Source organism: Mixophyes fleayi, chromosome 1 (genome assembly GCF_038048845.1).
Source record: "Mixophyes fleayi isolate aMixFle1 chromosome 1, aMixFle1.hap1, whole genome shotgun sequence".
Taxonomy (NCBI): Eukaryota; Metazoa; Chordata; class Amphibia; order Anura; family Limnodynastidae; genus Mixophyes; species Mixophyes fleayi.
The window spans coordinates 56,547,815-56,574,062 of record NC_134402.1 but is presented as its reverse complement, the minus strand read 5'-3'; the positions used below and the strand labels follow the sequence as shown (position 1 = coordinate 56,574,062).

Sequence of the window (26,248 nt, the reverse complement as noted above, 5' to 3'; positions counted from 1 at the left end):
GAACGCAAATTGGGCACACTCTTTATTTTTAAAAAGAGTGTGCGACTTTTGCATAGTTTCACCCAAATTCAAATCCAAATGTTTCTTAAAAATACTTTACCATGTGAATAGGTATGGGAATACTTTTTGTAAGCGGAAAAGGATATGTTTTCCAATAGAGTACATCAAGTCTATTCACTTAATAAGATCCTCTCAAAACCTAAACCTAACCAAGTCTATCTTCACAGAATCATACGTCTTGGTTGCATTAAGGAAAACAATTACACTACATAATTTTCATGCGGCATTGGATATTTCAAATATTCTATGAAAGTTTATGGAGGTCAATTTCCCCAGTATGAAGCCAGGCTGATTGAAGTGTATAACTGAAGAAATGACAGATCAGTCCTCTAGCATGGAACCTTGCTAAAAAGTTTATATCTAACTTAAACAAAGAAAGGAAAGACCAAAATAAGAGATTCTATCATAGATAGCTGAGAGAATCGTTGAGAAAGCCTCATTAAACAGATCAAGCAGTACAACACAAAGATATTTCATGTGAAATTCCACTGTGAGACCATACCAACCCCAGGACCATCCTATTTGGAAAAAACCAACATAGTTGGGTCTTCCTTTTTGAGTCAATAGAGTATCATCCTACAGCAATTTTACTTGACGATATGGAGGAAATGGGCTTTTGGATGAGCCTCCAATGAAACAACTTATAACCAGCATCAAAGTAGAGATGTGACCCCTATTTAAATAACCATTTTAATAGTGTATTATCATTATAACTGGGCCAAAGTCCTATCAACCTACCTCAAGCAAATTACATGGGACAGTAGCACTTTTTTAAAGGGGGTTTTCTACAGCTATAGCTTTATAGTTATAGTTTACATTCCCAGCTACCATTTATGCAGTAGAACATTTTCAAAAGACAAAATTGCTGGTATCCATTGTGTTTATTACCTGCATTACCACCCAGTTTGTAAGTACCCATGAACATTCTCCTGGAAAGCACATACTGATGGATCCCGGTCCAGGGTCCTACAACCCCCTAGGGTCGTTCCCCACAAACCCGAGGCTCCTCGAACCAAGTAAATAGGCTTTTATTGCAATTTAAAAAAAATAAATAATTGGCACTTCCACTTTAACAATGATCTATGCTACACTATTTAAAATATATTCTATAGTATATAACAATGCAGAAATAACGGTCTACCCTTGACCTGTATAGAATTTCCAAGGATTCTCGTACATTTGCAGAAGATTGTGCTTACCAGTGCTTCATTTGTGCATCGAAATATATAGCAAACAAAGTGACAACCTCCATATTGTACAGACTCCCTGCAGATGAAACCAAAGTGATCTGCATGCTGGATTCCCTAAAAACAAAGAACACAAGTTCAGAGCCTGCGGTATAGAGCAAAATGGTCTATCTGTATAAAAATAGGAACGAGTATAATGCGTGGCTTTAGTTTAAATTAACAACTGTGAATAATAAATCTTCCAATGTAACAATTCATTACAAAAAAAAACAGAGATACTTAAAACAGTCAGGAATAACACCTTGTGCCACTGCCTGATTCAATATCTTATCCCATCTCCACACAGTGAAACAATAGATCACCTCTATTTTGTCAGGAAACTTCTTCTGACTATCTTTACCAGTCACAAACCGTCCCTTTCCCAACACGGACACACACTTCCACACTTCTCCGTAACTGCCACCAGCTACGTATAACGCCCGTAGTAAACCTATGACTTAATCACCCACACACTCTGTGCTCTGGTAGCTACACAGTTAACACTTCACACACTGGTATCTAAAGGGTTAAACCCAGCCAAGCACTCTCCCCCCTCTAAACCGGCAGCAAAATCTTTTAGCGCAAAAAGGTCAGCACTAATTTTTAGACTTAATATACAAAAAGTACAATTTTACAGGTTATAAAAACAATTAATCAACAATTGACATACATAAGCAAAAACAGATTTAAAAATAAAGGGATTCAAGTCAGAGTATAACTTACAAACAAGTGGTATATTCTACACCAAGGGAATTTGGCTTAGAAGATGGACAGCTTATCAATGATGATTGATTTCTCAAAAGACTGACAATTTCTTGGCAATTTTCTCAGCTTTTTAAAGACACCTTAATGACTTACCCCACCTCCAGGGGGGTTGTGCTCTGTGACAATATTTACAACCAGCATTGCACACGTTGCCTGATTTACTACACAATTCTACTATGTGATCTAACTTTCCTGTGGAGTGTCACACAGACCCAATTTTATTATTAATAGATCCACTATGAATTTACCAATTTATTGATACCAAACAGGCCTAGGTCCAGTAAATTAGTTGAGCTTATACCAATTTCCTCAACTTCTCGTTGTGACAGAGTGCTTTATTTGACATCTGGGCTGCCCTTCATCATGCTATTGATGAATATGTGGTTGATCACTACTTTTATTGATTTTAAGTGGTATTTTGGAAACAAATATACTTGCCTATAGAAAATATAGCCATTCATCACGTGGTCTCCTTGTGCAAGACCACAAGCTGTGAAAGGCTGCCTCCTGTGTGTCCAATTTCTCTTTAGGCATCAAAAAAAAAACTGTCTGGATGTAGCTCACCTCAGGGGCCTTTGAAGCTGCTCAGCTTCCCCTGAAAGCAGTCTTATCTTTTTAACATAGAGGTGGGCAGAGCCACCAGGTAAACACAGCAGACCCTCTGACATCACATTTTACAATTTAGTAGCTTAATTTATCAATGGATTAATTTGATTTACCATATTTACACTGCAGTTATGATTAGGCCTAATTCCCAACAATTATGTAATGGGCTAATCCCTATATAACTTATTCCTCTATGTTTACTACATAACTTATAACAATTTAAAAAAAAACCTCAAACGCATTATCCCACAAAGCGTTTTAAAACATAATGAGGTTAATTGGACCCAAAGATTGGAGGAGGGTGTTGGGGGTTCAGTCAAAGTGCTATGTAAAGGCTGCCTCACTCACCACATATAAGAACTTCAGAGTTTAGATAGTCACATTGTCATTTTCAAACAACCAGAGTTTATGAAAAGGTTAATATATTTAAAGTTTATAGGATGGAATGCTAAACTCAATCAGTTAACCAGTTGATCCAGAGTAAAAAAACAAACAGTTATACAAGCATAGTCCAATTTGTCCTAAGAGGTTAAAAATTCAACCCTGACTTCATTCTATCAATCTGACAAGTCTGAATCAACATACTATATTGTGCAATAATACCAGAAACTCTGTATAAGCCCAATCTTTTCTCACATGTTTCTACAGAGTCTAAATAACAGTCTTGTGGGACTGCATTCCATAGTTTCACTCCTTGTAAAAGTAAGGTTTCCTCCCACACTCCAAAAAACCTACTGGCAGGTTAAATGGTTGCGAACAAATTGACGTGTGTGTGTGTTAGGGTATTTACACTGTAAGCCCCAATGGGGCAAGGACTGATGTGAGCGAGTTATCTGTACAGCGCTATGGAATTAGTGGCGCTATATAAATTTATGGCGATGATGATGAAGTATAGTTAAGAACCCTTTTCATTGCTGCAGATTAAATCTTTTTCCTTCCACCAGCAGGGGGTGCCCTTGTGTCCTCTGCACAGACATTAAACTGAGAAAGGTTGCCACAGAATAGTTGGAATGGGACATTAATATATTTATCCATATAGGTCATATACCTCTAATATTCTCTAGTCTAACGAATATTCAATTTCAAAGCTATACAATCAGTTTGACATGCAGTTATTAATTTTGTTCAAAACATTAAAAAAAAAAAAAAAAAAAAAAAAATTCTGGACAGACTTGGTGGCTCAACCAGAGTCATTATATTGATACAAACTGGGTGCAAGAGTTGTGCAGAACTAGTGGCTGCTTCTACCCCCCAGGATGCCCAGTACTTATACACATGCCACTGAAGCAGGCAGGGGGAAAACTCAATGTGATGCAAGTTTAAAAAGCGAACATAAATGCAAAGCTGAATGACTGGCTTCTTGCTCAGCAACACACCAGCAGCCTTGGCCCTCCATGAAACGCTGTCACCAATATAATGCAATGACTCACCTGAGAACAGAAAGATATTTCTTTAAAGCTCTTTTCAATAACAATTCTCTTTGAATCAGGGCTGATCAGGTAAACCTCCGTCTGACCAATCTGGAAGAAATATAGAACATTTGTGCCAAATTGTACAAAATAAAGTTCAGCATAGAATTGCAGTGTCCACAAAATATATAACTAAGCAATATGCAATGCCTAATATTTCCTTGGCTTTTCAAAAGGGCATTTGTTGGATTACAATGATGTCCTGCAATTGTGATGCATGTCACCACGGTGTAGAGTACCACAAGCTTGTCTGCTACTTATGCTTAGTCCTCATTAGTTACAATAATGCTTTATTCATAAAGACACCCTTTAGCTATTGTTACATTAATGTTGAGTCCTTACCTATTAGAGTTGGCTTTATATATTATATAATATTATCACAAGTAGCACTCACCCAACCTCTACTTGATGATTATAAAGAGAGACTTAAACACTTGGGGCCAAATTCATTAGGGCCCATTAATCAGGCATACGCACATCCATATTCAACAAGGAACAGATCTAAAGATACACAATTTTGATTCTATTGATTTCTGCTGCTCCTGCATGTGTATTGGGACATGCAGCTCATGCTGTTGAAATAAGATCCCTCTAAAAAAAAAAAAAAAAAAAAAAAAAAAAGTGCTTTTAGCTAAATGTAAAGCATTTCCTACACCATAGACGGGTCCACCATCAATGCTTTATTTTATACCGTCGTACTATCCTCATGCACATTGTCGGTCTTTCTACACCCACCAATCCCCTATGCTACAATTACACTTGCAGCTAAGGGTCATACTCAATCCTGTCCAACATAACTGCAGCAGGTGTCATGGCAGACTGTAGTTACATGCATCAGTGCCTTTGGACTGTGATGCAGTCATATGGTATTTCTACATTAGCCTTAGAAGACTAGAGCGGAATTACCACCTACTTCCCAAATGTGAGCCTCACTGTAGTGGCCAGAAGGAGAGAGACATTGCCTTTGCTGCCACCTAGTGGATGAGGGTAGTATTCCAGGCCTTATGTTAGAGGAGGTCAGTGGGCTTGTGCTTCTATGAGGAAGGTGTATTATATATAAGGTGGAGCATTACACTGGTGATTTTCTCCCTTTAATATCGGGTATACGAGAATGCAATATGGAACCATCTCCAGTCACACAACAACCAATCAGTAGCTTTAGATGCTCCACTTGTGGTACTTTATCCTTTAGACTAGAGGTTAGATAAGATCTATGGCCAAATCCTAGTGGACTTTTTAATGCAGATGTGATGACAAAAACAATATGCAGCAGGAATAGTTTTAGTGTTTGAGACATTCCCTGCAAATTGTCTCTTGTTAATCTGCACTAGAAGTGTTGATAAATAAGGCTGAAAAGCATGCAATCGTTGCCTTAAATTTGCAATTTGTCATGATCACCAATATTTATTTTTATTTATTTATTTTTTTAATAGGTGTTGCTTAATGGCATAGGAAATACTATACTCACTGCCTCAAGTTTTTTGAGGGAGAATATCTAGGACCCATGACTTCACTTTTATATGAGTGTTTAAATGATGACAGGCTCATTGTGTACTTTTACCAAGTATGGTCTACGGGTTTTCAGTCACCAAGATCTCACTGTATTTCTAAAATTAGAGATATATTTAAAAAACACAATTAAAATATATTTGTAAAACAAACCCCACTACCATCAAGACTGCTTCCCAACCACAATTACTGCAAATTAGTTGTTACCATTAAGATGAAATAAAGTCCTTAAGAATTCCTTGGCATAACTGAAATCTTCATTTGATAATGACCATTACATTAAGTGTAGGAATGGTCACACAGCAGAACCCAACAAGGCTTATTATAACGAAATACATGAAGGTTGACCAGTAAAAAGAGCCCAAATCCACGTAAGGAGAGAGGAGTTTTCATACCGTGAACAACATAGTTTGGTTTTCCTCCATGTCTGTTGGCAACACAAAGTTCCGTACTTCACCGGATGGGTTTTGTAAATCCAAATAAATTTCACTTTCCTCAAAAGACCCTGGAAGGCTACAGTGGCCATCCTCCCATTCCCTCTTAAAAGACGAGTTAGTCCGCAAGCCAGGCTGGGAATAGGATTTGCGAATGGGTTTGTTCTTCTCTCCATCGTCAAACGTTGAGTGGAAAAAAGACTTCAGTTTGTCACCAAACAATATTCTAGCGCTAGTGTCCATCTGAGGAGGCTGAGAATCGTCGCTCTTTTTGGTACAGCTGATATGGTTGAACTTTTCGATACATTCATCGATCAAAGCAGGAGGTGCTTTTTTATGAGCTACAATCACACGGCCACAGAAGAGGACTTCAAACTTTTTGGAGAAGGCATCGTCTCCATCACATAAATGAGAATGTATCTCCTCTTGACGCGCTAGTTTTCCAGCTTGTCTGATAGAGCTGATTATCTCAGGCACCTGCAATTCAATCCAAAAAAAAAAAGTAACTAAATAGATTTACACACACACACAATTTCATTTACGGTTTACTGTGTTTATTTCAATTAGTCCATTAGTGGTCTACATAACATAAGCCACTATTTTGTGACTATAGTACTTCAATTCATTATGGATTAAACAGGGATATCGTTCAAGCGCCTAGTAAACCGAAAATCAATGTTCAAGAATGTGCACCAAGCCTACAAAGTGACTGCCTCTACCGTGTGCATGTAACTGGGCACTTCAAATACCTTTTATAGGGTTATTAGGGAGGGCTGGGGAGGAAGGGGGGTCCTAACTGTGTTGAGGGGCTCATTTCTAGTCCAGATGTATTTCGGCCATTCCAGATGTACCTCTGTGGGGAAGTCCACTCCCAGGTACACTCTGCACAATGTAAAACAATGCACCAAAAAACACAAAAGGTTCCTTATGTAAAAAAAAGACTATGCTCTCACATGTGATTACTTTAAGCTAAAATAAGGCTAAACTAAGAAGTATATTGCGGAAAAAAAATAAAATAAAAAAAAACAAAAACACAAAAAAGACTTGTGTTTACTAACGAAAGGGGTGGGAGGCCGGATTGTTGATTTGATATTTACACTGTGCTCTTCTATTTTGTGGAGACTTGTTGGGAGAGTAGACCCCTTTTCAAAACAAGTACAGATACCAGTAGATACCTAGTCTAAAACACAAAGTACATTTCCAACATTGATTTTATATATATATATATATATATATATATATATTTTACTCTAGCTTGACTCTTAAAAAAAATAAAAATAAAGAATAAATGAATGATATCCCCATTCTATCACAAGTTTTTCCTAGTAAAATAAAATTCAATACATTTTTTAACATTCTAATTTAGGTGACCCTTAAATAAATAGTTATGTACCATTCTGTGGTACAACATAAAATAGTACATATTTTATTGGGGGGGGGGGGGGGGGGGGGGGGGGCTCGGTGGGACCCTGGGTTCAATTCTGGCCACTAACTTGTGGAATTTGTACGTTCCCTTTGCCTGCGTGTTTCTATGGGTTTCTTCCCATACTCTAAAACAAGCTGATAGGTAAACTGGCATCTGACCAAAATAACCCTAGCGTGCAGCAGACAATATGGTTCGAAAGCTCTACAGAGGTGGATGTGAATGATTAAATAAATTTCATTCAACTAAAACTTAGTGGAGTCTCCTACACGTCATAGAGGCAGCCATCTCCAGCCTGTAAACTCACTAGGCATTTGAGAAATCACTGAGACATGACCTCTATCATTCCTAGTGACCAGACATGCTGCATTCCCATGACTATTGGTTCAAGCTATAAAATGGCTGCCCTCCACTGTGTGTGTGTGTGTGTAGGTGACTGAAAACGTTTGAACAATAGTTTAACAAGTATATTCTGCTTCTTCAGTATTATTCTTTAGACCAGAACTGCATTGCGCGGTTTCCAAGCTTTGTTTGGAATGTTAAATTTAGGGATTATAAACAAACCGGATCCTGTTTTCCATGTCTCAGTGCACAGTTCTCTTGGCACATGTAGGACCAGCTTTAAGAATCTGTGAAAAGCTTCTTTGAAAACGGAAAGAAAAGAACGAGGGTATCTCATGTTGTGAGCTTTCTTATCGGTATCCATCATGTAATGACACAATTCAGGCACTGCAGCTCTTTAAAAGTTTATAGTATGATTAGTAGTCTTTGTAGACTTAAAACAAATGTTTCTAATAAATAGGAAGTGTTCTGTATTAAGTAGCCTACATATATTTAAAAAGAAATCAGTATACATCTGTGTGTATTATTCTGCATGGAAAACAAATATGTCAAACCATATAGATTATCTACATTGTAAATATATATTTAGCAATTATGTATTTGCGTAGTAATTATATATATATTTTCACGGCAGTTCCATAGAGAAGAACTGCATAGGGCAGCAAGCTGATGTCACAGATAATGTCAGCAATTAAACATTTTTAAATACAAAAAGGTCCAACGTGCGGTGTCAGCTTCCCTCTCAGATTACTGGCCCGTGACAAGATGTGTTAAGTCTGGAGGATCCTGTTCTGCCATTTGTAAACTGGGCCCTTACAAAGACCACTTGCCTAAACAATGGAGGAATCCATTTAGTGAGCTGAACCAGTATACAGCCAAGCAATGTCCTAGAAACCAGTAACATCACTGAGGCATAAGGAATGGATCCCTAATGAACAGATAGGCTACATTCATGACATTTATTCCTATAGCGCCAAACATTTTATGCAGCGCTGTACAGAGAATACATTAGTTCTGGCTGCCTCCACTGTTTACTATAACACACGACTGAGCCACACATCAAAGACCTCCCTGCATATAGGAACTATTAGAGGAGGAGATCTGGGATTAATGGCATCTGGCCCGTGAGCATGTAAAGAATATCATATATGTACCACTTAAAAGCTTGGGACAGCCTCACAATATGTTTTTTTTTGTACTTGGGAAACCAGGAGACATGGCAACTTGTTCAATATCATAAGGAGCAGACATTGGGACCGGAAGCAGAATCTAGTCATGTATTATACAGTACAGGTTATTATTGGTTATTCTGTATGTGGTATTACTGCAAACCCTTTGCTGGTGGTTCTGGCAACCACCAAATTTCCTGAACGGTCACAGATGCAGTCAGATACTTAGACGTGTGTAAAAATGGTTTAATCTATATAATTATTCTCCACACATAGACTGGCATAGATCATGTGCGTTTTACAAACAGTGCGAGGAAAGACATCACCGTTTGTTTTATATTTGTACTGCTATGGTCTGAGGGGTAAGTCCTGTAATTACCCTTCTCAGAAAAATGTGGAGCTTACGGGGGGGGGGGGTTGTGGTGCAGGAGATAGTCAGGAACAAACACATTCCATTTTCTTGCTGTCAATATAGGTGAAGAATGGTTCTAAACTTAACACGAAATAAAATGATACCATTTGCCCCATGTAGTTTATTAATGCTTAAAAGGAAAAATACAGCCTCCATTTCTCCACTGTCATCTCCCTAATGTTGGGGATGCTAATTTATTCAGAGTTGTATGCCCAAACCTTATTTATTAAACTGCTGAAAAACAGAGATGGTCGATTTGGTAGATTGTCAAACTTCAGAGACACGCCAACATTTTCCAGAGCTGCTAAAAATTCAGTGTGTAGATAAACACTAAGGGGGAAGGGAATTCAATTGATCGCAAGCTTTTGGGGTTATTTTGCAGCCGGGTTAAAAAAAAAAAAAATTAAAAAAAAATCCCCGTACGGGGTTTGACCCGCTGGCGCGACTGTTTTTAGCTAACCCCAGTGTAAAAAATTGTGCAATTCAATAATAGGGAACGCTGCCCCTGTGCGTTAATCATTGGTGCTTACGAATTTTTAGGGGAGGGTTTAATGCGGTCATGTATAATTAAAAAAATATGAATGGCATACATTAGAATACATTGCACAACCTTTCTATTTTAGATCTACATACAGTACTTTCTTTTAGCATATTTTTTTAACTATAGAATCACCTATACCATGTCAAAACACATTAGTACATACATATTAGTACAAAAAAAACACATTGATTTTTGTGCTTTTTTATATTTAGGTTTTGGTTTTTTTCAAGTTATGCATTACTGATCTTTACTATCTTTTTTTTCCCCCATTATTACATGATTTCAAATTGTTTTCTTAGGTTTATTATTTTTAGCACACCCCAAGGAGGTGCAAGATAAAACAGCACATTGGCCTATTCAACGCACCGCGTTAAAAAACAATTTAATATCTTTTAACGCGGCTGCCTCTCGCACACCCTATACTTTCAATAGATCTTCTACTTGAGAGCGAGAGGACCATTTGAGCAAAAAATGGTGCGTTAAAAATTGAATAGCAGGTAAAGTTAACACGCTCCAAAATGGAAAAAAAAAAACAAAAACGCGTTAAAAGGATTTAACACTGTGTTAAAAAAAAAAGCTTGCCTTCAATTGAATACCCCCCTAAAGATGAAATTGAACCAAAATTGTGGTCAACAGAATATTTGGAATATTCATACTACCCTACCAATAATGGCTATCAACAACATATTCACTGAAATTGAGGACAAAAAAAAAAAAGAAAGAAAGAAAAAAAAATATTTTATACAAAATTTCGATTTGTTGCATATAAAGAAATCCAGCAGCATCGCCAGTTTTTGGAACAAAGGCCACCTGTCAATGTTATCTGTTTAAGATGTACAAGCTATACTGTAACTTTTTGCTCAGGTTTACAAACTGATCATTGCAAGAGCACCATGACCCCAAGCAACTTTTCAACTATGTCAAGCCAAGATAAAGCAAAAAAAAAAAAAAAAAAACAGACTGCTGAGGCATGAGAATAAGTACAGTGCTTTCAAACTCAACATGACACAGCACCCCTGGTAACAGGCAACAATTTGTGAGAAAGTAAAAAGCCTCGCTCTGTCCAACTGCCAAGAACACTCGCGATCCGGCTTCCCACAATTAAAGTTGGGCTTGGTTAAAGAGTAAAGAAAGACAAAAAGCAGATTTTGATTTCACCCACACTTAAGAAATACCAGACGACTGACATCATACTGTAGTCTGAACGGCTCACACAGCAAGTGCTGCATCACAATTTACAAACCAGAGAATGGTGTAAATGACAGAACAAGGAAAACTGTTAAACCCTTTAGGACTCTTGTTGTTCAAGGGTCACTAAAACAGAGGTGTAGGATATGGAAGAATAGAACAGACACAAAAACTAAAGAAAAAAGTACATGTTCACTCCTTTCAAAAAAGAATGGAGTTATAATCTACTGCTCTGCACGTGTAAATTATATATATATATATATATATCTCCTGTTTAGATGTGTCTTAAGCAGCCTAAGGACACTTTGGTGGTCCCTCGAAGCTTGCAGTGACACCACCCTTTGATTGAATCCACATGTAGAAGGACAAGCCAACTCTATGGAGCTTTAGGTAACCCTGTCTCTCCCTCCCCACTTCAGTGACACAAGACTGAGAAGTTTGCTCTATCAGAGCATTAGACATAGCAACTATGGAAAATTAAATTAACTTTTTGTATGGACTTAAAATACCAGTTATTCCCAATATATTATTTAGCTAAATGTCTACTTTAATTCTCACTGTGTGCTCAATAGACATTCATTGTTTCTTAAGATATTGGCAATCAGTGTTTGTGCCGGACAGTGGCAGGGGGCGAGCGTAACTGGGGCAATACACCTATCGAACTGTAATGTGGATTTCCCAAAACCCAGTTCTCAGGGCCCCCAACAGTGCAGGTTTTCCAGGCATGAAATAATTATACCACCTGTGGATCTGTTACAATGAGTCAGTCAGTACTGAATACACCTGTGCTCCAGCAAGGAGATGTGGAAAACATGCACTGTTACTGGGCCATGAGGACTGGGTTTGGGAAACCCTGCCTTAAGGCGAGCTCTGGACATAACCCACCCTAGCCTTGCCCCCACTGAGGAGCAGAGGGGAGACACAGGTGTTGAGAAACAACAGCTTTCAAAAGCAAAACCTTCATTCTGTCCTTGCTTTTATCAGATCATTTAATGGTCGTTATGAAAGCCACCCTGTTGCTTAGTCTACTGTGTATTTAAAGTTCACTCCCATAGAACATTATATTATATGGAGTGCTAACGTATGAACGATTCAGGCAACACTGAAGTTGACGCAAAGCAAATGTTGGTCAGAAAGTGTTTGTGTTATTTTTGTATGGTCCGCACATTTACCAGGCTTTAAGAACATGCACAGTGCCCGTTTCTAACGTTGTGCATATGAGGCATTAGGCTTTAATCGTTTATATTTTGCCCACCTACAAAAATGACAGTCACTGACAAATACGTACATACAGCGTTGCAGAAGGTTCTGTGCCATAAAAATAAAAGCATATTATTAATAATCCAAATAGCAACAAGCTGTAGTCTTTCAACTCTGTGGTAAATGCCAATAACCTTACTCTGCATTATTGGTAGGTTATTACTCATAAGCAAGGGTCTAATTATAGTCTTAGCTGCTATGTAGCCTGGCAGCATATCAGGCCTGTGACCAAAGGGAAATGCTGTAATCCAACAGTCTTATAGTGTTGCTATATATTAGTTTACTGAAACAGCAAGAGGCTTGGTGGTGTGTCACATTTTGTTGTGGGGAACCGTGATTTCTAGCTCAGTCCCTGCTCACAATACATCGCCATTAACACGGACAACACTACACACACACATTATATTATATATAAAAAAAAAAAAATTATATATATATATATATATATATATATATATATATATATATATATATATATATATATATATACATACACACACACACACACACACAAAAAGGTCAACAGTACATCATGAGCGTATTCATGAATCATATCACAATTCTTTGCACTGCTTTCAGTTTGTGGCATCCTGTGTCACATGCGCCCTTGATGTAAAAGACAAATAAATACCACCAACCACAGTGTAATCACTTTATATAGTCATTAAATATATACAGGATTTGGAAGCGCAGACAACAGACCTAGCACCAAGGTGACAGGTTTGTATATGTAACGCCAGAAGAGACGTACACTACTACTGTATATATTTAGTGTCACCAAGCAAAAGACTTTGCTAAGAAGAGATGAAAGGAAGTATGTGAAAGCGCTATACATGGGCTCTTCCACTGGCCACCCAGCAGTAATGTTATCCTGCACTACAAGTTTTCCATTAAACAAAGCCCGCGTGTGTATGTTCTATCTAGCAGACTATCCCTCAAGCAAAATAAAACTTAACGTCAGGATCACGGAAATTACAAATTTACAACACAACTCAAACACAGGTTACGGTAAGCGTGTTTATTACAAACTTTACTAAGAGCTGCAGGAATGAATCACCCAGTGTTACATTTGCAACTATAAATAATGTTTTAATCCCAAGATTTTACAGAAATTTCTTGGCAAAAAAAACTGGGTAGGCCACAACTGGTTAAAATAACTAAAGCATATATTAAAATAATAAAATAAATAACAGGGTGTAGTATAATGTAGGCTATAGTAGTACCTTAGACTGCATGAAATATATGTGTATACAGAGCACACTTGATTTATCCACCGATCCCTCGTTAAAGCTGTAGAAGAAACATACGTCGGGGCGTGATGACTTCACAGGCCTGATAGCGACCTTGCAGCTGCGGCGATTATCAGATAAAAGTTGCAGATGCCTGACGTAGGATGGTCAGTATGTATAGACAGGAATCACCACATCATCATCATTTATATAGCGTCACTATATCCGCAGCGCTGTACAGAGAACTCATTCACATCAGTCAATGCCCCATAGGAGCTTACAGTCTAAATTCCCTAACACACACACACACACACACACACACACAACAACAGACTAGGGTCAATTTGTTAGCAGCCAATTCACCTACCAGTATGTTTTTGGAGTGTGGGAGGAAACCGGAGCACCCGGAGGAAACCCACGCAAGCACAGGAAGAACATACAAACTCCACACAGATAAGACCATGGTCGGCAATAGAACTCATGACCCCAGTGCTGTAAGGCAGAAGTGCTAACCACTAGGCCGCTGTGCTGCCCACACCACATTGATAAGGATGCACGTTATCTAGATACCTGTGACTATGTATACGACACAAAGTGCAAGCTTTTCATTAATGTTCATAGTACTCAAGGAAGATCACACAGGATGAGCCTCAGTGATATTCCCTAGGGGATTTCTGCCCTAACACCCCTAGTGCAGTGGGTACCAGGGCAGCAGTCTCAAGTACAAAACAGAATAAACACTATTATGGAACTACAAGCACCAGCATGCCCGCGGCTGCCAGAGCATGCTGGAATTTGTGGCCACAGCATTGAGGTCTAGGACGTAGGAGTCCTGCATCATCCCAATCTGTGGGAACCAGATTATTCTCAATAAAAGTTGATGACAATGTTCTACTAAACAATTTATTTTTAAACCATGGAACAAAAAACACAGATTGTAATAAATTAAAAGTAGAACTAAAGCTTTTGGATACATTACAATAAAACTTTTCACAACCTCTATATTTAGGGCACATACATAGGGCTTGTTTTCTGCCCCTGTGTCCTGCATACAAAAGGAAGAATTGGTAGCATCGGGAACACAGCTGAAGCCCAACTGAAGTGGAATATTGTACCCTATAACACACACTGGACACTGCGCGCGCACAAGTCCAATACAGAAACGTAGGTACACGAGTCCAGCAAGTATTTGTTTATTATTAATAAATGTATGACAAAATGTTAAAGTTTGCATGTACGTCAAGTGGTGGGAATAGTGTATTATAATATATATTATATAAAATATTTAACAGTTGGGGATAATTTACAGCTTTCTGTAATGTTGCAGAAGGTTTAATAAAGAATATATAAATAGAAAAAATAAATACATTGCATATTCCCTGCCTTCTGAAAATTAGTTTCTCAAATGTCAGCCATAACACATACATTTTTACAAATATTTTTGTATTAATTATATAATGCTGCAAATAAAAACAATGCCATTTAAAAATCAAAAACACAAAAAACAGGACACAAACTAAAATCAGGAAACTGGGGCCCCTGTAGAGACTTGTTTTTACTCTAGTACAAGAGGTGGGAGGTCTGCCACGCACAGAGAGAGATTCTAGTATGGTAACTGATAAGTTTAGTTTGAATGGTGGAGAGATAATGTGGTTGGGTTGTGATAGACAGGGCCCAAGTGATGACTGTGAAACACAAACACACTAACCAAAAACTTCAAGTAAGCGCTAAAATCACAATGAACACTGTAAGCTCAGTGGATCCCAAACTCTCTCAGTTCGAGGCACCCTTAGGGAATCCATCATTTTTTTCAAGGCCCTATAGGTTGCATAATGTCATTGTAAAGAAAAAAATATATATATATATATATATATATATATATATATATATATATATATATATATATATATATATATATATATATATATATATATATATATATATATCAATAATACTAACACAAAACACACAAGTAAGCTAGTACCAGTCAAGCAGTATGACTAGGTACTGTATAAATGGGATAAGCCATAGGTGCCGGATACACAATTATCAGCTACATGCGCAATCTGGACTATTTTCATGGTGACATTCCGTAGATTCAAACGGCCCCTAAGAAAAACTAAACATTGACAACTTCCTTGGAAAGTTATTTCGGACTTTCCCTGGTGTTGGTCTTGGAACAATGTCATTACAATTCCAAATACGGTGGTTTTCAGCAGTCTTTTGCCACAATGCTACAGGATGAAGCAGCATGATCATACAGACCTAAAAATGATTATCCTTATTTATTATCCTAAATTTAGACTTTTCACAGACTTTTCCAGAGAATCCCTGATCACTCACACCAGGGGGTAGATTTATCAAGGTACAATTTTTTTCAGTGATTTAAAATTGCAGCAAATCCTTGGGTGATAACCCACGAGATTAGTCCCCAAGTCGCCAGATATATTAAACGGTGTTTTTTACTCCGATTTTAAAAATCGCTGGTCATCTCTGGCGATTTGCTGCGATTCAAACACTCCTGTGTTCAGCCAACTCTCCCGTGTTTCCTAGCTGCATGATTAGTAAACACATCACTGCTACACTGCCTGTCTATACAGCCGGAGGTCCGGCGGCTGTCAAAAATTTAAAAAAAAAAAAAAAAAGACAGTTGGCGCAGAAACAGCTTGTACACTGTACAAGCTCCGATACACAATGACTATAACAGAGCCGCAAGCTCTATTTATAGTCTAAGGGATTTTCCCACGCTGTCATGGGGAAATCCCTAGGACTATAAATAGAGCTTGCGGCTCTGTTCTAGTTATTGCGTATCGGAGCTTGTACAGTGTACAAGCTGTTTCTGCGCCAACTGTCTTTTTTTTAACCAAGCATGTTCCGGTTTGTATTAAATATATGGGGGCTCTCCTGGCCTGATGAACAGAAAACTGCAAGCAACAGGGGAGCCCTTCTGGCCAAGAAGAAAAGATATTTACAAACAGGGACATTTGGAATTACAGATTGTTTTGGCACATGGTTTACAAGCATTTTTGGATTAAAAGCTGCTGACAAAAGATGATGATATCTGATTGGTAAGTATATTGGGGTTTTATTATTTTTATTAACATGTTGTGGTTTTAAACGGAGTTGTGGCTTATTTAACATTTTCTTTTGTGGTACTACAGGTCTCAGCCAGCCATGGGTGTCATGGTGGCACTTGTGGTTCTCCAAGTGCCAGCATGCCCTGGCTGCCATGGGTATGCTGGTGCTTGTAGTTATACAAGCATCAGCATATGCCCATACTGTGGCTGGGACTTGGTAGTTCCACAAAACAAAATAGCGTCAGTTCGGGTTTTTTAACTTTATTTTCGCCGATATTATCATACACTAATCGCCCAGGGGTGTAGGAAGAGCCCTAGGGCTTTCAGCACTGGGCTGGTTATTCCTAGAGGGGGCCCGCTCTTTTTTTGGCAGACCCCACTCTCTAGGGAATCCAGCGCTGACAGCCTGGGGCTGGTGTGTCATTATGGCAGGGGGACCCCTGCCGTGTGTCCCTTTGCTATAGTGCCACCCACCCAGCTGGTTTGCCTAGTGCTGGTTGAGTGAAAATCGTGGGGGATCCCACGCAAATTTTTCCCCGATTTTAACGCAACCAGCAGTAGGCTGGCAGCCCTAGGGTTAATAGTGCTCGGATGGGGGGGGCCCCGAACTTTTTTTTTTTTTTTTAATATTTAGCTATTTTTAAACATTTGACGCGGGGACCTCTGGCTGCATAGGCAGGAGCAGTGCAACAGTGATGTGTTTACTAATCATGCAGCTAGGATGCAGCATGTTGTATCTGGCGATTTTTAAAGCAAACTCGGGAGAGTTTGCTTAAATCGCAGCTTCATACACTTGAGACTTGTTTAGCTAGAGTGCCAAACAGTCGGGACTTTGATCTCTAGCAATTTTGGAAACAGAGATTTTGACTAAAACATCTCTGGCGATTTTACCTAAAATCTCATTTTAATACATCTGCGAGATGATACACCAGCGAGAAACATTGCTTGATTTTCAAAATCTGAGCTTGATACATTGACCCCCAGGTCTCTGCACCAGAGGAGCTTACAGTACAAACACACATGGGTCCATTTTGTTAGATGCCAATTAACCTACCAGCAAGTTTTTGTGAGGAAACCAATTCAAACAAGGGGAGAAAACATACAATCTCCATAGATATATAATACCCTAGCTGGAGAAGAACCAACAGCCTCAGTTCTGTGCGGCAGCAATACTAACCATTGTGCCACCATTCTGCCCTCCTAGTTCTGCTTAAACATAATTTAGTGTACCAGACAATCGCACCCTATCTTATGAACACACAATACAATACACAATGTTTTCACTGTAGGTGTCTAACATAACATTATAAACAGAGGACAGCTTTTGCTTAGTTACAACTTTTTTCAATAAAAAAAAACAAAAGGTCAAATTGAATATTTATAATTAATACAACGTGGCTGGAAATATCTGTGTTCACCCATTAGGACATCAGCACGCAGCAGAACTGTACAGAGATAACTTCTGCATGTATTGTTCAGTGGCCTTTGAGCTTGTGCAGTAGAGTGTGACAGGAAATGTAGTGTAAACATGAGATCTAGTTTATATTCTAGTGACTTTCCAGATCTGTATAGAACAAAACCATTACGCAGATAATTAGGCATACAAAAAATATATAAATAAAAAAAAAGTATTTAAACATGATGGGGGTCCTTTCAGGCATGGAACCACAATGCACAGTATAATATGTACATTTGTAAAGTAACTGCTTGCTTGTGGTCACAAATATATGACAGAAACTGGTTCGATCGGGGAGAGCCGTAGGCAATAACTACCAGGTAAGTTGGAGCTTTGCGCTGTCAAAGAAAAATCCTGGCTTTGTGGGAAGAATTAAAAATAAATACATTTTTAAAAAGAGATTTTATATTATTATTATTATTATTATTATTATATACTGCTTTGTAAATATTGTGGCAGTCTGTCTATATGCAATTATGTTTGCAAATAAATATTTAGTCAGCTGAAAAATGTACTGGCAAGGAATACACTGCAACATCACTTGATCCATAAATGTTTACCACCAGCTTTGAAGGTTTTCACCCAGGTGTGTTTTTCAACCAGAGCATCCCCCTGGGAGGAGTCACTCTGGAAACACACTAGCTGTGACCCTGATGCAAGTTTCAGCATGCTTAGAATAGGTCTCTGTTTAGTCAAAAATGAAGCTAGAGGAGAGACTAGAATGACAGGCGCACAATATTGGTCCATCTGACAAAGTGCACTGTTTGCCAAATGTCTGCGAAGCGGTTACCTCTACCCGTCAGCTGGCTCTGGACGTTCACACTTACGTGTTTTACAATGGTGACTTCACACAAATACAGTGTGTGTGTGCCAGGTCCAATTACAGGCAATTTGACAAGATACTTAATATTTAGGTGCGCCCCAGTCAAAGCTGTAACATGCTGCATACCTAACACTTCTTCCCAAGAGCCAAAAACACCCCTGGACACAGAAGGTGAAAACATACATTACAATCGGTAAAATCTGTGTATTTTCAATGGAACATTCTGCAGTAGAACTTGAAGCAGAATACAGATAAGAGCTACATTGAGGAAATTGCAATAGAAGATGGTAAAGTAGAAACAGTTCTCAACATGAACAGAAATTGTGTAAATTTGTTAAAGCATAAAACTTTTACAACCAGAATGAACAAAATGGTCTACAAGTTTTACACACGACTAAACGGAGCAATCCTTACACACCAACGCAAAGTGGAGGAGGTCATTACACCGAGATCACCATGACACCTTCAACAATACACTAAAATCAACCAGTCTTACCTTAGCCACCCAGCTAAATAAAGGCGACATGTCTGAGCTGTGAGCACACTACTCCACATCACACACTAGGTACACGGGCAGGAAGCAGAGTGAGGTCTGGAGTCAGGGAGCCCCATTCTGCAGCTGAAGGATCACTTCCCACAGCCTGCAGCCAGCATGATGTCATTGTGGGTAAGACATCCCAGCCTGTGAGCTGGGAGGAGGAAAAGAGTTGACCCAGCAAGTTCTCATAGCAGATCCTGCTCAGAATGAAATAAAGTGAAAGTGTTACGCATGACTCAGGAAACTGAGACAAGAAGTGAATCTGGCAACACATTACAGCAGCTAAACAATAAGCTGCAGTGTTTCATTGGCTTGTTAAAAAATAAGAACTGTCAGTTTACAATCTAATAAAACCAAGTTTAGCATACATATTATGATAGAGACAGACAATATGCGCAAATATATAAAAAAAAAAAAAGTATTTATTTTTTTCACGTTTTATAACATTGTAATCTTTTAAACTAATTCTCAGTGGAAAGAAAATCAATGCACCGGTCCTGCCAGCAAGCAGTGTTTGGAGAGAATAATTATAAATATTATTATACTGTAGAATGGAATTTATTCACATAGGTTATTCAAGAAAAGCTTTATATTATACACTATATGGGCAAAAGTATGTGTCCACACCTGCTAATTAATGCATTGAGGTGTTCCAATCAGACCTGTTGCCAGAGATGTATAAGTACAAGCACCTAGCCATGAAGTCTTCATTTGCAAACATTTGTGATACAAAATGGATCGTTGTGAAGAGCTCAGTGACTTCAAGCGTGGTACTGTAATAAGATGCCACCTTTACAATAAAACAATTCGTGAAATTTCATCCCTGCTGGATATTCCAAGGTCAGTTGTAAGTGATATTATTAGAAAGTGGAAGCGTTTAGGAACAACAGCACCTCAGCCACGAAGCGGAAGACCCCGTAAAATCCCAGAGCAGGGATAGCGACTGCTAAGGCGCTTGGTGCTTAAAAGTCACCAACGCGCTGCTGATTCCACAGCTGAAGAGTTCCGAACTTCCACTGGCATTAATGCAAGCACAAAGCTGTGCATCGGGAGCTTAAAGGTTTTGGACTAGGCCCCTTATCTCTAGTGAAGGGCAGTCTTAATGCTGCAGCATACCAAGTAATTTTGGACAATGCTATGCTTCCTTTTTTTTTTTTTATTCCAACATGACTGCCACTGTGCACAAAGCAAGGACTACAAAGATATGGGTTTGATGAGTTCGGTGTGCACAGAGCCCTGACCTGAATCCCATCGAACATCTTAGAGATGAACCGGAACAGAGATTATGAGCCAGGCCTTCTCGTCAGACATCAGTGCCTGACCTCATAAATGCTCTACAGAATGAATGGGCACAAATTCCCACAGAAACACTCCACTACAACCTGAGGAAAGCCTTCCAAGAACAGTGGAAGTTGTTATCACTGCAAAAGGGGGACCAACTTCATATTAAAGTATATGTATTTGAATACAATGTCATTACAGTCCCTGTTGGTGTAATGGTCAAGCGTCCAAATACTTTTGTCCATATAGTGTATAGTGAAGATGTATATAGGATAGTATTATTTAAATGCAAATATCTAGATAATGACTATTTTGTACCACAATAAATTAGTCAATGGACTATAGCTGCATCACTGTGCATAGATCAATAAATAGCGGATGATGATGACAAGGATGTTAAGGGGGTGTCTTGATTGTGTGGATATACACCCTGCAAACCAACAAAATCTCACGATTCAGACTACTAAAACTTTATAGATTTCTGGGTATTCGCACTCTCTTTCTTTAAGGAAAATAAATACATATCAAACTGAAGAACTGCAGGATGTCTTTCAATATAGATATGCAGCACAGATTGGAACCAACACCAATAGACCACAACATACAGAGTCTCAGGACTACAATATTGTTTACATGTGAGGTTTCCCTCTTAAGCTTGTTGGCTTCCAGAAACAGGATCAGAGGTACATTACAATCAACAGAATCTGACAGATTCCTTAGAAATTGGGTCGCTCACACAAAGCTTCGAGGACACTCTCCAGAATTGATCTGTAAGTCAGCAATCAGAATATGACCAGAGCTCTGAAGATTCCTGAAAACCTAGAAGTTAATATCCTCCTTTTGTATTCATGGAAAGTCAGTGTACGGGTGACTTTACTCATCACCGCTCTTACAGAGGCTGAACTCCGAGATCAATGACTAAGCCGCATTCGCTTTCATCCAAACTAAAGGTTGAACTTTTATCCTTCAAAGCCTGAAGACATAAGGGCTGAAGCAGAGTGGGACATACGGCAATTTGATTAGGATATCTTGAGGGAAGTGAGGTTTAAATGTAGGTCAAGAACAGTGAAGGCGTTTGTGCAAATACGGTTCATGCAGACCCGCAGAGACATGTAATATATAGGCCTGTTGAGCTTTGTTGCACCTGCTATAAGGAAGGTGCAAGTACTCGCTGATGACTGATTGTAAACCAGGTGCATATGCTGCGGATAAGTGGGAAGACGCATCTTGAAATTGTATATGGCCAGAAATAGGTTACATTTCTGTGCTTTCTGAGGCCAACTCTGCATCAGCCCAATAGCTTCCAATAATCTGTGAGATCTAACCAATGCACCCGGTTTATTATTTGTTTAATGGTTGGTATAGGGTAATTTGTTCTTCAGTACACTTTAGGTAGTTATAGAATTGGCTTTAGTATTTAACTTTCTGACTATTAAGTGGCTAATTAGGGTTATTCATAACGTAGAAGAATAGTCATGCATCTAGTTAATTACTTGAGTATTTTAATCTTAAAACCTATGCCTAACTCCAATTTATTCTTGTCATAGTAACGCGACACTTTACTGCACACACTACCATGTACAGTTATTGTAGGTATTCTACATCGTTTGGTGTCAATTGATACTTGTTACCACATCCCTGGGGAAAGGCTTCTGTCATTACAAGATGTACCCTATTCCCACCTATGAGCTCGCTAGCAATTACACCCAGTCTTGTTCCATCTAACCCTTTAGTAAGGTCCTCACCAGTGACTCTATCCCTACCCTACTCAGTGAATAGTTACAGTGCTGTCTGTCCCCATACCCTCCAAGACCGCAGGTACTTCTAAACAGGATGTATTTAACCATTTAGACATTGGTAAGGCTTCTGTGTAAGATCTTGGTGGAAGGGGGGAAACTTTTTATTCAAGATATAAAACTTAGGAGACATACAAAAGTATAATCCCCCCTTCCCAGCAGATGCCAAGTCCCTTTTCCAGCTACATATCCACCTTGGTCTTTCATGACTGCAGAACAGGAAGGAATGAACAGACCTCGATTTTAAATCTGGCACATTCAGGAAAAGAGCACAGCCCCTCCATACAGAGTGCTGACGTCCCTAGATTCTAAATTATCTTCCCGGGATGTTAGCATCCAGAGCGGCCACTTGCCAGTCATGTAGCGGGACCAGCCACTGTCCTTGCCAGCAAGGGATTCTCAATATGGAGAACACCTAACAGACTAGCACATCCTAGCCATGGTCTGCTTGCCTCCAGCTAGACAGGACAGATAATAGAGGGATGGAGGAAGTAGACTTAGAGGCTTCAAGTACACACTTATTTCCTGATCAACCATCAGCAGGTACGAGGATAACACCACATCAGCGGCTGCATGGAGGAATGAAATTTATATATAAAAATAAAAAAATTAATCTGTTTTCTATGTGAGTAGACAAAGACTGGGATAAACACCCAGATTCCATAAACATTAAGGGGGATATTCAATTATGCGCAGAGTGCCTCAGGAATGGCCATGAAGGCACTCCGCTTTACCCCAACATTGCGGATTTGTCGTCACCTCCCATAGGGTTGCGAGGAGAAATCTGTGATGTTAAGGTACCATATTAACAGAAAAAGTGTGCAGCCGCGATTAAAACCCCCCTTAAAATCCAGAAGCACCAATTATAACATCAGTAAACGTGACGAGATTTGTACAGTAGTACATGTGACATGCCTATATGCTAATGTGTCCCTGGAAAGGATCTTAAAATGTTAGTCGATCACCAGCTCAGAGTCACAGGAAATTCTGCCTACACCAGCAGCTAGTTTAAACAATGCCTCAATGCCTGCACCAATCATAAGTGTAAACGCTCTATTAAAAATACAATGGACATCTATGGGAACGCTCACTTAGGTACTTATTTACGTTAATTGACACGCTTCCAATGCTCTCTTGAAGAGAGCAAAATTCTAGGTTATGTCTACACTCTAATTAGCATTTTAAACGCCTGAGAGTACAAGCCAGTTGTGACAGAGAGGAAGATGTTTAGTAACAATGGTATAGGAGTGATGTATAGGAGGTATAGATGATGATGATGATGAAGATAGGAGTCAATAACTGTACACTGCAATTAGGCTTTTACCTAGGCTGTTCTATTAATGTTAGGTACACATTACATATTATTGGATAAAGACTCCAAGTCCCCTATATGACAACTGATTTTCACATTTCAACCACTTAATAGAGTTGAGAAATGTTGCATTAATTCTAATTTACAACACAACCTTGTTGCCTTGTATGGGGAAGGGAGGACATACAGTACAATGGAACAGTAAAAAAGAAAACTAACAACTATTTTCAGATTACAGCTCTCATTGAATCATCTGAAAATAAGCTTATCATGAGATTACATGAACTCATAAGTGTATTCTTTGGTTAATGAATGCCAATTTGTAGCTGCTTATTTTGCCCCAATGCACTCCACATGACTAAAGCGGAATAATTAAGGAACACAGAACAAGAGCTTTCCCCAATTATTATCTCTGTAACTCAGAAATGCAACTGTACAATACAGAACATGGTGGGGGGCCCAGTGTCATCGTGCTATTATTAGGAAGGGACGAGATTTATTAGACTTCTAAAATAAAGTGGGGAACAAGCCAAGCAATGAAAAAAAAATGTATGCTCATTAAAACCAGAAGTTCTAAACTTCAAGATGGCTGTGGCAACATCCTAAGGTCTGGGCCCTTTTGTTAGAGCCCAGAAATATACAGTCATGGCCAAAAGTTTTGAGTATGACACAAATATTGGTTTTCACACAGTTTGCTGCTTCAGTGTTTTTAGACCTGTGTCAGATGTTGCTATAGTATACTGAAGTACAATTACAAGCATTACATAAGTGTCAAAGACGTTTATTGACAATTACATTAAGTTTATGCAAAGAGTCAATATTTGCAGTGTTGACTCTTCTGTTTGAAGATCTCTGCAATTCGCCCTGGCATGCTGTCAATCATCTTCTGGGCCACATACTGACTGATGGCCGTCCATTCTTGCCTAATCAATGCTTGGAGTTTGTCGGAATTTGTGGGTTGTTATTTGTCCACATGTGTCTCGAGGATTGACCACAAGTTCTCAATGATATTAAGGTCTGGGGAGTTTCCTGGCCATGGAACCAAAATTTTGATGTTTTGATCCCTGAGCCACTTAATTATCACTTTTGCCTTATGGCAAGGTGCTCCATCATGTTGGAAAAGGCATTGTTTGTCACCAAACTGTTCTTAGATAGTTGGGAGAAGTTGCTCTCGGAGGATGTTTTAGTACCATTCTTTATTCATAGCTGTTTCATTAGGCAAAATTGTGAGTGCGCACACTACCTTGGCCAAAAAGCAACTCCACATATGAATGGCCTTAGGATGCTTTACTGTTGGCATGACACAGGACTGATGGTAGAGCTCACCTTTCCTTCTCCGGACAAGCATTTTTTCAGATGCCCCAAACAATCTGAAAGGGGATTCATCAGAGAAAATGACTTTACCCCAGTCCTCAGCAGTCCAATCCCTGTACCTTTTGCAGAATATCAGTCTGTCCCTGATGTTTTTTCCTGGAGAGAAGTGGCTTCTTTGCTGGCCTTTTTGACACCAGGCCATCCTCCAAAAGTCTGCGCCTCACTGTGCGTGCAGATGCACTCACACCTGCCTGCTGCCATTCCTGAGCAAGCTCTGCACTGGTGGTGCCCCGATCTCGCAGCTAAATCAACTTTAGGAGACGATCCTGGCACTTGCTGGATGTTCTTGGGCCCCCTGAAGCCTTCTTCACAACTATTGAACTTCTCTCCAAGTTCTTGATGATCCGATAAATGGTTGATTTAGGTGCAATCTTACTAGCAGCAATATCCTTGCATGTGAAGCCCTTTTTGTGCAAAGCAATGATGACTGCACATGTTTCCTTGCAGGTAACCACGGTTAACAGAGAAAGAACAATGATTTCATGTACCACCCTCCTTTTAAAGCTTCCAGTCTGTTATTCTAACTCAACCAGCAAGACAGAGTGATCTCCAGCCTTGTCATCATCAACACTCTCACCTGTGTTAACGAGAGAATCACTGACCTGATGTCAGCTGGTCCTTTTGTGGCAGGGCTGAAATGCAGTGGAAATGTTTTTGGGATAAAAGTTCATGGTCATGGCAAAGAGGGACTTTGAAATTAATTGCAATTCATCTGATCACTCTTCATGACATTCTGGAGTATATGCAAATTGCCATCATAAAAACTGAGGAAGCAGACTTTGTGAAAAATAATATTTGTGTCATTCTCATAAATTTTTGCCATGACTGTATATATTTTTTTTGTTTGAAGACTTGTAAGGTATCTCTGCAGCAACTTTAAGATGGGACTGTATAATAAGTTAATTCAACATGATTGATGTAGTACTCCAGTTTGCCACTAGGTGCTATGTTATACGTA

At 39.0% G+C, this 26,248-nt stretch overlaps 1 protein-coding gene across 6 annotated transcripts in view; it reads right to left on the bottom strand.

Annotated features, from left to right (window-relative positions):
* TBC1D1 (TBC1 domain family member 1) overlaps positions 1-26,248 on the bottom strand; it is a 199,740-nt gene that overhangs the window by 76,663 nt on the left and 96,829 nt on the right. For 5 of the 6 annotated variants that reach the window (XM_075194772.1, XM_075194773.1, XM_075194774.1 and 2 more), the window contains 3 exons: positions 6,031-6,546; positions 4,088-4,177; positions 1,260-1,364 (listed from right to left, as the gene is read on the bottom strand). In XM_075194772.1, the coding sequence (XP_075050873.1) occupies positions 1,260-1,364; positions 4,088-4,177; positions 6,031-6,546 (711 nt within the window). Of the gene's footprint in view, positions 1-1,259; positions 1,365-4,087; positions 4,178-6,030; positions 6,547-19,485; positions 19,689-26,248 lie in introns of those variants that run through there. The other variant, XM_075194776.1, reaches the window with a different exon arrangement.